Here is a 14,226-nt window from a genome sequence, read left to right as displayed (position 1 = left end):
AGGGGTCCCGCGAGCAGCACCCATGGCGGGCAGGCGGCTGCGCTGTGCGGGCGATGAATCTCCGAAAGCTCTTCCAGCGGGATTTTCCTGCCCTTCCCGCTTTCCCCGCCCTCCCGTGGCCGCCGCGTGGATTCCCCCCGGCAAGGGAAAACAAGCCAAGATGCTTTCTTTTGTCTGCACCACCGCTCGGCTCTCTGGCTCTACCCACCTCGGCCTCCCCTCCGTTCCCAATTTTCTCCCTGTCCCTGTGGTAGCAGTAAAGGGACAAACATTTTTGTTTATTATATTTTTTAATTGAGAAATAGTGTTAGGGAAGGAGGGATGGAGATGCCCCAACAGCCGAGCCAGGTTCCGACCATCCCAGGGTAACCCCTTACGATGGCCACCCCAGCTCACTGTGACTTGTTATTCCTTAGAGCCCTTGCCAGCCATTTCTGCCACTTCTGTGCAAAATATATATATATGTATATTTATTATATATATATATAAAAATAACAAGTGATGGATGCGCTGGTGAGAGCTCTGCAATGGGGGAGAGAGGCGGGGGAAAAGTGGGGGGATGGAGAGAGCTTAAAAATTACAGTGGGAATTAGCAGGAGCCTAAGCTGTTGTTTGCGCTGCCCATTAGCATCTGCCTATTTATCTGTCACCAGATCCTCGTGGCATCTATCCATCCATCTGGATCCTTGTCAGTCTGTCTGCCCATCTAATTATCCATTAGCATGGCAAAGCCCCCCCCCCAGCAGTGGCCCCAGCCGCAAGCCCACCTCTGCTGCCCCCTTGCCATCGTGTGGCTGCCCCACCAGCAAAAATAACACGGGAGGGGCTGCAAGGCTGCGGGACGTGGGCGCATCCAACGGGGATGCGGGAAAGCAGGGCTGGAGCGGGGAAATACGGGGGGTTGTGTTGTGGGGGTGTCCGGAGGGTGTGGATTGTGTAAGGATGTGCGTGTGCATGCAATAGTGCACGTGCATGAGTCGGTATATGTGTATATGTGCACAAATTGGCATATGTGTGTCTGTGCATGCCATGGTATACATGCACGAATTGGCAGATATGTGTATGTCACGCCACAGTATCTGTGCACAAATTGGGATGTGTGTGTACGTGCACAGCACAGTATATGTGCACAAACTGGCATACGTGTATATGTGCACATCACAGTATACGTGCACAATTTGCTATGCATGTATATGTGCATATCACAGCATACGTGCACAATTTGATATTCATGTATATGTGCACGCCACAGTACACGTGTACAAATTGGTATATGTGTATACACGCATGTCACAGTATACGTGCTCAAATCGGGATGTGTGCACATGTTCACATCACGCTATACGTGCACACCACCCTTCAGCTGCTCGCGGATGCTCCATCTACCCACGGGGAAGCAGAGCGGGCAGCCCGTGCCACGCGGTGCCGCGCCGTGCCGTCCGTGGGCAGCGCGGTGCCGGCGGCTCTTTGTGCCCGCGCCGCCGCATTGGGTTTCTTTGTTCGCGGCGCTGGGCAGGGTCCCCCCTCCCCGCCTGCTCCGCGGCCCCCCCGGCCACCGAGGAGCAAATCAGCGGCGTTTGCATATTCAGAGCAGGTGGGGGCCCATATGCCTAAGATGCACCAGACAAAATTAGCCACCATAATCATAATCAAGTGTGCCGTTGTGTTGGGGGAAGGGGAGAGCCTGGCAGACAAGGCTGATAATTATGAAGCTCAGCATGTGCGCAGCGGTTTTTGCAACAATTATGCCGAGCTCAGCAAGCCGGCAATGATGCTCGTTACAACCACCCTCCGTCACCCGCCGGCGGTTCGCTCCCAGGAGGGCTGTGCTGGGCTCGGTCCTCATCGTGCCACCGTTGGGTCCTGTCCCCGTTGGTCGAGCTGTTTGCGAGCTGGTTTGTGGTTTGGTGGAAGCTCTTGCTTGGGCATCCCCTGGCGAGCTGCCCCTGTGCCCCAACCACCTCCCCACAACCTCCTCTTGCAGCAAAACCCCTGTTTCCCACTTGGATTAAACCCACCGTGCTGAAGGCATCTCCAAAAATCATCATCCCCCAGCCCCGTCAGCTCTTGCCCTGCACAGAGAGCAACACAAACCCTTTGCACAAAGGAGCTCGGCAGCTCCAGCTTCACAAAAACTGGTTGATTTTTGCCTGCCGGGACTTTCCCATCCTCCTCTGCTCACCCCACCATTCGCAGGGGCACGTTATCCCCCGCGCGTCCCCCTCCGCAGGCTGGGGACGAGGGTGGTGGCAGGAGGTGACACTCCAGATTCATCTCCAGCCGCCAGCGCTCGAGGGACCCGTGTCACGCAGCATTTCCCTGACCGAGCCCTGGGGAAGGGGAAGGGGAAGCAGCCGCGTGTGCGCGGGGATGACGGGAGATGCTCCGCGAGGACCAGCTGCGGGAAACGGGCTGCGCAGACCCGGCTCGGCGTGGAGCATCGCGCAGGATGCTCCGTGGCACCTTCCAACCCGCGTCCACCAACAGAGGAGGAAAATAAATGACTTTTAACCAGGCTGGAAGCTGCTCCAGCTCAAGCCAGGGCAGGGTTGGTGCTGGGAGAAGCTCGTGTTTCCCCAGGGTGTCCCAGTGCAGTGGGGACAGAGGGACTGAGGTTGTGGCTGTTCCCCTAGAAAGGAGCTCAGCGTGCATAAGAATCCCAGCTCCGCTTTCCCCAGCATCCCTCCTCCTCCACTTTCCCATGCGATATTTGGGGGTCAGGGTAGGCACAGCCCCAGAGAAAACCCTGCATGAAGCACAGCTCCGGGCTTAAACAGCCCCAAAAGAGGATTTTTTCCCATGCAGGGCAGTTTCTGGACACCCCTGGCATCCCAGCACCTTTCTGCTCGTTACCTCCCAGCCCAATTAAGCACCAAACCAGCACAGAAACACCCATCGGCATCAAGGGATTGATCTGCTCCGCGCCGGGATCAACTAGGGGCCGGTTTGCTCCAAATTAAGAGGATTTATCAGCAGATGACGGCAAAGCTGGGAAAGGACCAGTTTGGTCCATTTATCCTGAGCCATTTCCCAGAGTCCAGTGAAACAGCCCCATAATCCAGTTTCTGCAGGACGGGGCAGCACGTGCCTTTGGGGATGGCAGCTCCATGTCCCGGGGGACTGAGGGTCCCTGAAGAGCCGCTGGTGTTCATGCCGGGGTGTCTGGGGAGTCATTTGGGGGATTTGCTGGATGTTTTACGCTGTTTTTTCCCCCAAGAAGTGAGGGAGATGTGAACATCAGCAACTCCCCATCACTCGCCATCCGATCTGCGTGGAGCGGCTCCTGCTCTTAGCCAGGGGGAACAGCAGCATCGGATTCAATCAACCAGTTTCTGGAACATGTGGGAATAACCGAAACAGCCCATGTTGGGCTCATTTCCCACCCGCAGAGATCTGCCGCTCCAGCCCCTTTTTTCAGCAGAGTTTGAAATAACTCTGCAGGAATTTGCGTTCATGCCCAGTCTCTTCTTGCCCCAAATGACCCATCAAGGAAAAGTTTACCCTCTATCGGGATTTTACAAATCCCGTGCCTTCAGCTGTCCTCTTTTTGCCCCAGATGTGAAGTTTTCCCTGGTTGATCTCTTTCCTTTTTTAAATCATCTGCTTTGGAGCCCGGGATGCTTCCTCGAGACATCAATGGGCTCAGGGCAGCCCCGAATCCCCCTTTGGGTACCAGGGCTGCGCCACCCACAGCATCTCCAGCAGGAGCTTCAGATGTGATTTTTGGGCTGTGAACTGGACCCAAAAGTGAGTCAGGGTGTGTTATTCACATGAGAGATGCGAGGGGCAGGACCCGCCGTTCCCCCCCCAGGGCTAAAGAGCAGCAACTCTCTGGACTATAAATTCCCGAATTCCCTGGATGCCCCGGCCCGGCTGTTATTGAGATGCAGGGAACAGGGGGAGAAGGTGACCGCCGACTCCATAAATATTAGCGGGGCCGACGGGGCCGGCGGGCGCAGACAAAGCGCCCATTGAGCCGCCGGCGCGCCGGCCCAGCTGCCGCGGGAGCCGGGACGGGGGTCAAGGTCAGAGGTGGGCCCTGCTCGGGTTATTTTTGGCGATACAAGGGGTCCAAGCCCCTTTCCTCATGCCCATAAAATTAATAAAGCGAACGTGCCCATGGGGGATACGGGTGCTGATGGCGGGAGGGGAAACTGAGGCAGCGTTGCACCGAGGGGACGGTGCTGGTGTCGTTATCCCCAAGGGACCCTTTTTATGAGTCTGCTTCATACCATATATCCCTATAGAGTTTCAGATGGGACACGCCGGTCCCACCGCACGTTGCCGGCGCCCTGTGCCCAGTTCTCCCAGTGCCAGGGGTTTCTCCAGCTGGATGGAGAACTGGTGGTTTTGGCCCCATCTGCCCCCCAGGGCTCAACCCGCTACCACACAAACTTGTTTTTTTAGGAATATTTTAGTCCCTATTAAGCAATCCCTTAGCAACGCCTGTTTCCATGGCGAAGAGCAGAGAAACCTCTGCGCTGATGCTGAGCTTTGCCTTAAATTATAATTCAGCTTATTTTTGTTTGGGTGCTGCCCCATGGGTCAGGTCCTCGGCACCCATGGGTGCTGCCCACCCTGGGGAGGGCCATGGGCGCCCGTTCTGGGCTCTGGGATGGGCTGGGGGCACAAAACAAGGCGGGTTTACCTGGGAACAGGAGCCTTGCAAAAATGGGGTTTGGGGGCACACTGTGCAGCCCAAAAGCACCGCAGCGGGTGGGCTCTGCCCTTCCACCAGCCTGGCTTTCCCAAAGGGACACGCGAGTCGCTGGGAAGCCAGGATTCCTGCAAGAAAAATCCACATGGAAAAGCGATTTTCATGTTCTTTTGAGTTTGCAAAAATCCCAGTGACATCCTGTGCTGCGCTTGGCGCTTGCAAAGAAATGGGGTTAATTCCACTACCTCTGTCCCCGATGGGAAAACCCTCCGTTTGGGAGCGACGGGTTCCTGGGATGGAGCCTCCATGGGGATGTTCCCCCCGGTGTCCACCCCGCAGCCCAGAATCAGCACTTCTGTGGGGGCGAGACCCCCGGCGGATCCCACTCGTGGCTCTGCCCGTCCCCATCTCCCCAGGAGCCAAAGGGAATTCTCCCCCCTCCCCGCGCTTTATTTTGCTGCAATGGTACCAAATCCTTGCAGTGGTTCGTGCCCTGAAGAGCCTTAAAAACCTCCCAAATCTGACAGCACAAACCAGCTATTGCTCCCCTTGTTTCCAAGTGTTCACTAGCCCTGATTTATTTATCCCGGTTCTTTGAATCCATCACACGCTTTTAATCCCAAATCCTAAGCAGAATGGGAAAACAACCAATCAACCAAACCTGCATGTGTCGTTTAGATGCTTTTGCGCTTGTTTAAGGAGGTGGGATTATGATTTCTCCTCACCAAAAGTATCCCCTGTGCGCCGGGGTCCTGGGCAGGGCTGGAAGAGCCAAGAACCCATTATTGGGGTTTCCAAGCATCAGAACCGTGCGGCTCCTCCAGGAATATTTTCCCAGCCCTCAATGTCCCTGTTGGCGGTGGGGGAAACAAAATGCAGATTGTTGGGCCAGAAGGATGAGGCTCCTGGTGCACAGGGGACATCTGTGGGCAAACCCTTTGGATTCTTTCCCTGCTGGCTTGCACAGCCCAAATCTCCCTCCCCGATGGGATTTCAGGGCACCTAACGCTGTTCTTGGCTCTCCGTACCTCTGTTTTGGAAAGCTTTGAAATTTTGGGGGTACTGGATGTTCCCCCTGGCTTAGGACCAGCCTCTCTGGCACTGAGCATCCACTAGGCTGGGCTTAAATCCTTCCCAAAGCTGGACATGAAGGGCAGCGAGGGTGGATGAGGCTGCGGGCAGATTAAGGTCCCCCCATCCTCCTCAGACCCCCAAACCAGGCTCAGTTTTTCTCACGCACACATGGGAAAGGGGCAGAAATTAATCCTTATGGAAATGTATTTAAATTAATTCCCTGCTTGGACACTCAAGCTGTTCCCAGCCTGGCGAGGGCCGGGCAGCCCGGGGAGGAGGGAGGGCGGACGTGGCCCCAGCCCTTGCCAAGCTGGGACTGGGCTCACACCAGTTTATCCCATTAACAGGTGACGTGAGTGGTGCCGAGTGACCATGAGGTGACCAAGTGGTGCACGGACCATGAGGTGACGTCCTGGGAAGCCGGAGGGACACGGAGCCGCTGCCACCGAGCCCCAGGCATCGGGAGAACAAGATCAACGAGGCAGAAGGGAAAAAACCCTCAAGTGCATTAAAGGTGTTGGAAGCCCCCGCTGTGTCGCAGCCTCGTCTGGTGTCTGAGCAGGATTTTACCCCTTTTCTCTTGCAGGACACCCCAAATCCCTGCACGACCCGGAGTCTGGGTGTGTTTCCTTCCCAGCAGGTCGAGTTTTATCTCACCAGCCCTGTCCCTCCCCACAATGGGGACAATGTCCTGTCCCTTTTGGGCTGGGGGAGGCCGGAGCAGCCACCTCTGGGCTTGGCTGGTGTGGGGACGGGCACCTCTCACCTCCACTTTGCTCCTTCTTCCTCTCCTCGTTCCCACCCCAGACCTGGGAACTGGGTCCGGCCCCGCTCTCCTGATCCCCCTGATGGAGGACAGATGGGACAGGCTGTGCAAATGGGGACCTGGAGGGACAAACACCCACCAACACCATCAGCTCCCGGTGTAGCTGGTGCTGTCGGTCCTGAGCCTCACTCCAGCCCCCCAGACCCTATTTTTCTGCCTTTTAAGTCAAATTTCAAAGCAAAACCCAGAGCCTGGAGACCCGCAGCTCCTGGAGCAGGCAGGGGACCATGCACAGAGTCAGCGCAGAGCTTGGTGACTCCTGTTGCTCACTCGGCATCGGGATGTTGGAGCCGCGGAGCTGGTGCCGGGTCCGGCTCCATCCCATGCCCAGGGAGGGATGCGAGGTCCCGCCAGCGTTTTACTGGTGACCAGTTAAACGCAGTGTGGGTGACATGGGGCCACACCATCTCCCCTATGATGCGTCGGAAGGACGTCCTCGCCGAAATCCCTCCGAACCCCCCCAGCACGCGCTCGCCCGCCCGCCGCCAGCGACCCAGACGCCCAAATATTGAGCTTATCCATTAAATTCCCCCTGGGGAAAAGGGCTGGGAAGGAGTCGGAGCACGCCGGAGGGAGTGTGGCAGTTTGTTATGCTAACCGAGGGGGGCTCCGCTCAGGGGACGTGTCGGAGAGGTCTGAAGAGCAAGGAGTTCACAGGCCCTCTCCTTTTGTCATGCTAAAAGTGCAACACAGAAATATATACAGGCAGCTGCTCAATGGAGCGTGAAATACAAGCGATTTCTCCGGGAGCCCTGGGTAATGCGATGCAGCCGGGACAATGCCCGCCCGCCGCCGGCTTTGTGCAAAATGGGGAAACTTCTGCGGGGGGAACGGGCACGGAGAGGGTCCCGGCAACGGCAGCTGCCCCCAGCGTCACCCAGAGCTGGGATGTCCCCACCCGTGCTGCCCATGGGGTCCCCTGGCTGCGGGACCAGTGGATCCTCTGTTGAGAATCCAGCCCTTTGAGGAAATGTGCCCCCCCGGTGCATACGGGGACCGTGCTGGGCCTGGCACCCCCTTGCCACGCATGGGACTGGGGACCCCTGTTAATTGGTTAATTCAACGACTTTACAGCAGCACCGACAACCGTCTGTCTCGGCAGTTCCCTTTGCTGATGCTAATTCGAGCATCCCGGCAGGAGCGGTGTAAAATCAGCCCTCAAAGGGGCTTTTGTGTCCTGGGGGAGGGCAGCCGGGCTGGGGGTGCTCCGAGCATCCATCTTCCCACCTTTCCCTCCTTTTTTTTGTGTCTCGGTGGAGCTGAAAGCCGATGCCGTGGCGGGGCTGTGAGGATACTGGGGCCCTGCATTTGTTCCAGAGGTTTGTGCAAACCCCGCGGCCGGTGCTGCATCCCAGTGCAAGCACTGGAGGGGTCCAGGGGCTCTGGGGGTGGGGGGCAGAACATGGGCTATACCCACCCAGCAAAGGTGCTACTTCCCCGGCCCCTGGCTTGGCTTGTAGCCAGGGACACCTGGCAACCAGGACCAGGGGGTTGGGGGGATTTTTTGGCATCACAGCCCCCGAGTTCTCCCCATCACCAGTGGAAGGGCTGCTCAGCTCCTAGGGAAAGCCAGCATGGGTAGCGCAGTGGGGGCTGCATGCCCTGGGTGTGTTCGGGGGGGGCAGGGAGGATGTGACACCCCCCAAGCCTGGGTACCCCAACCGGCGGGGGATGCTCGGGGCACGGGCGGAAGCGACATCTAGCGGGAAGCGCGTCCCGTCGCCTGGGAGATCGATATCCATGGCAACCCCCCGGGGCCACCAACACCCTGCCTGGACCAGGGCCACAGCCAGGGCTGTCACAGCCCTAAATAACACCGGGCTCAGCTGAAATGCCTGCAGACCCCCACCGTGACACAGGTGCTGACACCGTGGTGGGTGCTGAGGCCCCTTTACCGAGATGGTCACAGCCTGTCCCGTGGCGTCGTTGCTCCAGGGAGGCACCGGGGAGGCGAAGGTCCCAGCCCAGTCAGCCCCAGGTCCAGGGTGGAGGAGGATGGGGAGGGCATGGAGATCACAAACGCTACTGCCCAAACCCCTGTGCTCTCCTTTTCCCCAAAAATCCAGTGCCTGGGGACTGCGAGCGGTGATGGGTATCGCAGAGCCTCAGCCTGAGGGTGCCCTTCAGGTGCAAATAAACACCCACATGTGTGCACATATACACATATGGGGTGCAGGCACACACATATGTATGATTTATTATGTACATACGCTGCTGGGGCTGTGCCACCGCCCCGCACAGCGCGGCCGGGACTCGAACCCCTTACTCCGGGCCTGCACAGGGACCACAGCTCCCAGCAGGCAGCTCCCGCGGAACCTGGCGCCGCGAAGAGCCCGCCCTCTCCCAGAACCGCCTTTTCATTGGCCGAGCAGCTGCCAATCAGCAGCAGAGCAGCAGCGGATTGGCCGGCAGGGGAGCGGTGGCTGCGGACGGGCTTCCTGCGGCCGCCTTTGCGCTGACCTCGGCATGGTGAGCGCGGGCGGGGGGCGTTCGCCCGGGGGTGCATGTTCAGGGGTGCATGGAAGGAGGGTGGATGCTCAGGCTGTCCCGGGTGGTGCACATCCGGGGGGTACACGCTCAGGGGTGCACGCATGGAGGCTGTCCCGGCGGGTGCACACCCGGGGGTGCATGCTCGGGGTGCTCCAGGGGGTGCACACCCGGGGGGCGCATACCCGGGGTGTTCCGGGGGGTTGCACGCCCAGGTTGTCCCATGAGAGGGACCGGGGGAAGCAACAGCCCCGGCACTGTTGGGGGTTCCCCAGCTCCCCTCGGCTCTGGGGGGTCGGGTCCGGTGTTGACCCCTGCCGGTGCCCCCGGTGCAGGCGGTGATGGGGGTGCAGGTGGTGGTGACCCTGCTGGCAGCCAGCATCATGCAGAAGATGGCCCCACACTGCTCCTTCGCTCGCTGGCTGCTGTGCAACGGCAGGTATGTTGCCCATCCCTCCTCTCTTGTCCCCGTGGGGGCTCGGGGACACTGTCACCACTGACACCCGGCTGCTCCCTTCCAGCCTGTACCGCTACAAGCACCCGTCGGACGAGGAGCTCTGCGCCCTGGCGGGCAAGCAGCGCCCCAAGACCAAGCGCGACAGGTCAGCTGCGGGCTGGACGGACCTAAAGCCATAAATATTTGGGTTTGGTGCTCATGGAAGTCATCCCGGCGTGCTGCGGGACCCCCCGGGGAGGTGCTGGTGACAAGGAGCTCCGAGCGAGGGATGTGTCACCACACGAGGGGCTTTGGGCACCGTGGGACACAAGGGACGGAGCCAGCTCTGTGCCTGCCGTCCCGAGCCAGAGTTTCAATTGCAGGAGGGTGAATGGTGTGACGGATGACAAGCCCCTCTCCGTGCCCCGGGACATCGACCTCCGCCTGGACACCAGCCCCATCACCGCCGTGGATGCTCTGGGTACCCCCCGATGCACCCATCGCCCTGGACTGGGACCCTCGGCCATGCCCGGGTCCCCACCACATGGTGACCTGTCCCTCTGTCACACCAGTGCTGCGTTATTTCCTGGAGTACCAGTGGTTCGTGGATTTTGCCGTCTACTCCACCGCCGTGTACATCTTCACCGAGGGCTACTACTGCCTGGCGGACCCCGAAAAGGAGACGAACATGGGGGTGCTCTGGTGCCTGCTCACCGTCGTCTTCTCCATGTATCCTCCCGCCGGCTTTCAGGGTGCGATGGGCAGGAGGCAGAACCCACCATCCTTTGGGGTTTTTTTTCCTATTAAAAGCCAGTTGAGGTGGAAAATTAAAATGTCTGGCTTTTTAAACCGCTCACCGCTGAGCTGTAAAGGTGCCTAATGAGACCCTTCCCCACAAAGAAGGCGGCAGTGGCCTAACGATGTGCGTGCTTTACAACATCCTAATGAGCAGGGGGGTCCCACCGGCTGTGGGGGGGTCCGCAAAGCCGGTGATTTCCTTGACGGCCGCCCCCCGCCCGCAGCAAGGTCTTCTTCACGGTGATGCGCCATTACTTCCGCTCAGAGGAGGGTGGCGAGCGCTCCGTCTGCCTCACCTTCGCCTTCTTCTTCCTCCTCCTGGCCATGGTGGCCCTGGTGATCCGCGAGGAATACCTGGAGTTCGGGCTTGAGCCCGGTGGGTGAAGGGGGATGGATGGTCCCTGGGGCTGCGGGAGCCCCACTTATGGGGTTTGTGTCCCCACAGGGCTGGCCAGTGTCACCAGCAACCTGGAGAACATCCTGAAGCAGCGGGGCTGGGAGTGGACGTGAGTTGGTTGGGTAGGGAGGGATTTGGGGAGGTTTCTTTGGAAGTTGAGAGTAGGAACCCCATTGGGGAAGGGGCCAACCGGTTCCCCCCGCCCAGCGCTACCTTCTCTTTCCGCAGGTTGCCCATTGCCAAGTTGACCTTCAAGCTGGGGCTGGTGGCGCTGTGCTCCTTCCTGGGCGCCTGCCTGACCTTCCCGGGGCTGCGCCTGGCCCAGACGCACCTCGACGCTCTGCGGATGGCGGCCGACAAGCCCCTGACCCAGTTGGGTGACATCTGTGGGTGGGGAAGGGGGCAATGGGGTGGGTGATGGCACTTTGGGGAGTTTGGGACCCAATGGCAAAGAGGTTTGGTGGTGGGAGAGGGTGGAGGGGGCGTGGGCGAGGAGCGGTCCCTGCCCACGGAGGGGGATGGAGGGAGCGGGGGGCACCAGAGCTTTGTGGGGTCTCTGACAGCTCCTCCGCAGGGTCCTGCTCCACCTGAGTTTCCTGGCGCCCGTCCTGGTGCTGGTGATGTGGATCAAGCCCATCTCGCGGGATTTCCTTCTCCACGCACCCATGGGCAAGCAGACGGTGCAGCTGTAAGTGGGTCCTTGCTCCGAGGGGAAACTGAGGCACGGGGGCACCACTCCACCTCCTCCAACACCAACAGCCCCTCCATCCTCCCCACCAGACACCCTCCCTGGGACACAGTGGGGGTGTTTTGGACCCTGGGGACCTCCCTGAGAGCCCCCTCCTCTCTCCCAGCATGTCGGACTCCACCTACAACAGCGCGCGGCTCTGGACCGTGGTGGCGCTCTGCCTGCTGCGCCTGGCTGTCACCCGCTGTCACCTCCAGGCCTACCTGGGCCTGGCCGAGCGCTGGGTGGAGCAGATGCGGAGGGAAGCCGGGCGCATCACCGGCCTGGAGATCCAGCGCAAGGTGGGGATGCGGGAGCTGGGATGGGAGCCGGGGGGTCCGGCTGCGGGTCCCGCTGATCCCCATCACCTCCAGATCACCAGGATTTACTGCTACGTGGCCGTGGTCAGTCTGCAGTACCTGGGACCCGTGGTGCTCACCCTCCACTGCGCGCTGCTCCTCAAGACGCTGGGTGAGGAGGTGGCAGGGGGGACATGGGGGCTTGGGAGGGGCAGGATGGGACCTGCAGGTCACTGTCAAGCCATCAGTATCCAAAGTGTCCCCAGGTTCTTGGGACATGATTAAGGGTGATGGAGCTGGTGAGGGGCTGGAGCACAAGTGTGATGGAGCGGCTGAGGGACCTGGGGGGTTCAGCTGGAGAACAGGAGCTGAGGGGAGACCTTCTGATCTCTGAACTGCCTGAAAGGAGCTTGGAGCCAGGGGGGTCGGGCTCTGCTCCCCAGGAACAAGCGCCAGGAGCAGAGGAAACGGCCTCAAGTTGCGCCAGGGGAGGTTGAGGTTGGATGTGGGGAACAATTTCTTCCCCAAAGGGCTGTGGGGCATTGAACAGGCTGCCCAGGGCAGTGCTGGAGTCACCATCCCTGGAGGGCTGGACAGACGGACAGGAGGTTCTCAGGACGTGGGGCAGGGACAGGGGTGGGTTATGGTTGGACTCCATGATCTTAAAGGTCTTTTCCAACCACAGTGATTGTGTGATCTGCAGTTGGCCTGAACCCAACGCACGCAGTGAGCACGTTGGGCATCAGCCACCAGCACATCTGCGGTGTGGGGCTGGAACTGCGGTGCGGGGACCAACCCCCTCAGCCTGTCCCCTCTGTCACACAGGGCACCACTCCTGGGGGCTGTACCCGGAGCCCCCTCCCCTCCCTGCGGCAGCACCGGCGGCACCTCCGCAGCGCAGCGAGGACGGGGAGGACGTGCATGCCGCCGTGGAGCAGATCACGGGCATCTTGGGCGGCATCTTCACCCCCCTCTTCTTCCGTGGACTCTTTGCCTTCCTCACCTGGTGGGTGGCCGCCTGCCAGGTCGTCACCAGCCTCTTCGGCCTCTATTTCCACCAGTACCTGGCAGCCTCCTGACTGGGGGAGCTGGGACGTGCCCTGGGGCGCAGTCGGTGCCCGGCTGCGGGTCCCCTCGCTCCCGCCATGGCTGGTTTCCTGCTTTGCACGTGCCCGTGGGCACACAAAGACACCCACTTGGGGACATTTTTGCCACCAGCTCTTGGCATGATGGGTTTTATGCATCCGGGCTGGCGTGGGCATCCCCTGCTCCTGCCGCCCATCACCGCCGTGCCTGCTCTTCTTGCCCAGTGTCCCTTCTTCCCTCCCAGCCCTGCGTGGTGACCGAGGAGCCGAAGCTCCGCAAAGAGCCACAGCCGGGTTTACTGGGTTGTCCCTGCCCTGGGGACACTCCATGGGGACTCTTCGAGGGCTCCTGCCAGCCCCTGGGCCGAGGGCTCAGCGGGGACTTCACGGCTGGGTTGGAGCAGCAGCTGACGTGTCAGCACAGACTCTGGGGTGTGTTCTGCCCCAGGTTTGCTCTGTGTATTTTTGTAGGGTCGCTGCTCTGGCCAGCTGGGTTGGAGCTCCTCGGGGTCATCCCTCTGCTTCGTGTGAAATCCTCAGGCGCGGCAGCCTCAGCTGTTGGTTGTTTTAGAAATAAATAAGTACCCTGGAGTCTCTTTGCTGTGCTGAAACCTGCTGGTTTCCTTTGCGCTTTGCAGCCCCTTGTCCAGCTCGGCCGAGCTCTCCCCAGCGCACGGTGGGTGCTGGTCCGGCTGCATGAAAAGGGATTAGCAGGTCTGGGCTGCTCACAGAAAGGGAGAGGGGCTCTGATCCTATTTGATAGCCTTGTAATGGGCTTAATTCCCTCTTGCTAAGGGCCGAGATGAGAAGCAGCCCTGTGCCCGGTGTTAACGGGGCTAATCCAGACAGCCCTGCTCCGCCTGGCCCCCACTTATCCGGGCTGTGGTCACACTAAAAACCCTTTTGCTAAAAAAGAACAAAAAAAGGAAAAATGGGGAAATTCCCCTTTAGCAAACAGCTGGGGAGCCCAGCAGCACCATTAAGCAGCCCAGGGCAGGAGGAGTTTGGCTGTCACCGAGCCACGGGTGGGAAGGTGCGAGGAGGAAGCGATTTCCCCCAGGGCTGGGATGCAGAAGGGGCTCCTTCCGTCCCGCGCTGTCCCATTAGAAGCCAGTCCGACTGCCTTGATGGCTCATTTATCTAATTTTCCCGGAGCACGCGGAGGAAGCAGCCGGGGGCTGCGCCGGGGGAGGCGTTCGCGGCGGGAGGACGGTTGCTAAGGCCGGGGGTTGTGCTGCATTCAGACATGCAGACAGTTCCTCCCCGGAGATCTGCCCAGACGTGACCCTCTCAGGCGAGGACAATGACTGATGGACCAGCCAAGAGCAGGAGACAGATCCACAGGCACTGAAATTGGGCCACATCAAACACAGTGATAAACCCCCCCATCTTCCTCGCCTCAGAATTCAGTTTTTTTTACTCTTTGTATCTTTGTTTTGT

The 14,226-nt window shown here is 59.7% G+C and overlaps 1 protein-coding gene across 1 annotated transcript; it reads left to right on the top strand.

Moving 5' to 3' along the window:
- Nucleotides 1-8,972: 8,972 nt before the first annotated feature.
- TMEM161A (transmembrane protein 161A) lies at nucleotides 8,973-13,377 on the top strand. The gene is made up of 12 exons (XM_082071757.1): nucleotides 8,973-9,026; nucleotides 9,380-9,483; nucleotides 9,566-9,646; nucleotides 9,864-9,961; nucleotides 10,053-10,209; nucleotides 10,503-10,654; nucleotides 10,724-10,784; nucleotides 10,904-11,047; nucleotides 11,250-11,363; nucleotides 11,530-11,704; nucleotides 11,777-11,873; nucleotides 12,527-13,377. Exons 1-12 carry the CDS (start codon nucleotides 9,024-9,026, stop codon nucleotides 12,778-12,780), a joined length of 1,440 nt encoding a protein of 479 aa, XP_081927883.1. The 5' UTR covers nucleotides 8,973-9,023; the 3' UTR covers nucleotides 12,781-13,377.
- Nucleotides 13,378-14,226: the final 849 nt, after the last annotated feature.

Source organism: Streptopelia decaocto (assembly GCF_964273445.1).
Source record: "Streptopelia decaocto genome assembly, chromosome: 24".
Classification (NCBI taxonomy): Eukaryota; Metazoa; Chordata; class Aves; order Columbiformes; family Columbidae; genus Streptopelia; species Streptopelia decaocto.
This window is presented reverse-complemented; position numbering and strand designations above follow the sequence as displayed.